This window comes from Aulonocara stuartgranti (assembly GCF_965226115.1).
Source record: "Aulonocara stuartgranti genome assembly, chromosome: 6".
In the NCBI taxonomy this organism is placed as follows: Eukaryota; Metazoa; Chordata; class Actinopteri; order Cichliformes; family Cichlidae; genus Aulonocara; species Aulonocara stuartgranti.
Window position 1 is genome coordinate 29,676,569 of NC_138944.1, and position 1,467 is coordinate 29,678,035.

The 1,467-nt window shown below is 63.3% G+C and overlaps 1 protein-coding gene across 1 annotated transcript; it reads left to right on the plus strand.

Annotated features, from left to right (window-relative positions):
- Window positions 1–365: 365 nt before the first annotated feature.
- On the plus strand, window positions 366–1,467 carry LOC309708915 (uncharacterized protein; the record flags this gene model as incomplete). Its single annotated transcript, XM_082537266.1, has 2 exons — window positions 366–929; window positions 981–1,467. The coding sequence occupies 2 exons, from the start codon at window positions 366–368 to the stop codon at window positions 1,380–1,382; spliced, it is 966 nt and encodes a 321-aa protein (XP_082393392.1). The 3' UTR covers window positions 1,383–1,467.

Below are 1,467 nucleotides of genomic sequence, written 5' to 3' on the forward strand. Positions count from 1 at the left end.
ATGCCCAACAAGCGGCCTGGCAGATGACCGACGATGTGGAGGTGGTAGTAGGGGACCTGAAGGCTGCGTGGCCCCTGCAGCCCCAGGCGAAGTGGAGGCTGGACCAGACGGGGCGGAAGCGGAGGCTGGACCAGACGAAGCTGATGAGGACGCTGAAGCGGAAGCTGGACCAGGCGATGCTGATGCTGAAGCTGAAGTTGGACCAGGCGACGCTGAAGAGGATGAAGACACGGAGGCTTGACCAGACGAGGATGATGAGGATGCGGAGGCTGGACCAGACGAGGCTGAAGCAGAAGGGGAGGCCGGACCAGGCGAAGAGGCTGAAGCAGAAGCGGAGGCCGGACCAGGCGAAGAGGCTGAAGCAGATGCTGAAGCGGAGGCCGGACCAGGCGAAGAGGCTGAAGCAGATGCTGAAGCGGAGGCCGGACCAGGCGAAGAGGCTGATGAGGATGCTGAAGCGGAGGCCGGACCAGGTGAAGCAGCTGATGAGGATGCTGAAGCGGAGGCCGGAGCAGGCGAAGCAGCTGATGAGGATGCTGAAGCGGAAGCCGGACCAGGCGAAGCAGCTGATGAGGATGCTGAAGCGGAAGCCGGACCAGGCGAAGCAGCTGATGAGGATGCTGAAGCAGAAGCCGGACCAGGCGAAGCAGCTGATGAGGATGCTGGAGCCGGACCAGGCGAAGCTGATGAGGATGCTGGAGCCGGACCAGACGAGGATGAAGCAGTGGCTGGACCAGGCGATGCTGAAGCAGAAGCCGGACCAGGCGATGCTGATGAGGATGTTGGAACCGGACCAGGCGAGGCCGAAGACTCTGAGGCCGCAGCAAGCGAGGATGATGAAGCTGCAGCAGGCGAGGGTGATGAAGCTGCAGCAGGCGAGGGTGATGAAGCTGCAGCAGGCGAGGGTGATGAGACTGCAGCAGGCGAGGGTGATGAGACTGCAGCTGGTGATGAGACTGCAGCTGGTGATGAGACTGCAGCTGATGGCTGGACGGGCTCCTCGGGCCCCCCAGCTGACGAGGCAGATGGCTGGACGGGCTCCTCGGGCCCCCCAGCTGACGAGGCAGAAGGCTGGACGGGCTCCTCGGGCCCCCCAGCAAAAACAGTCTCAGAACCAGTGGGCACTGGAGCCCCTGGCACACACAGAACAGAACCAGCAGGTGCGGAGACCTCTGGCAGGAACACAACAGAACCAGCAGGCACCCGGGCCTCTGGCAGGAACGCAACAGAACCAGCAGGCACACGGGCCTCTGGCAGGAACGCAACAGAACCAGCAGGCACACGGGCCTCTGGCAGGAAGGCAACAGAACCAGCAGGCACACGGGCCTCTGGCAGGGACAGAACAGGACCAGCAGGCACACGGGCCTCTGGCAAACACATAGCGGCCTGCAGCTGCGCAGAGCATTGACCCTGCTCAGGCAGCGACAGCTGGGTGCAGTCCTCAGCTGGCTTCTTAAACTCCAGGGG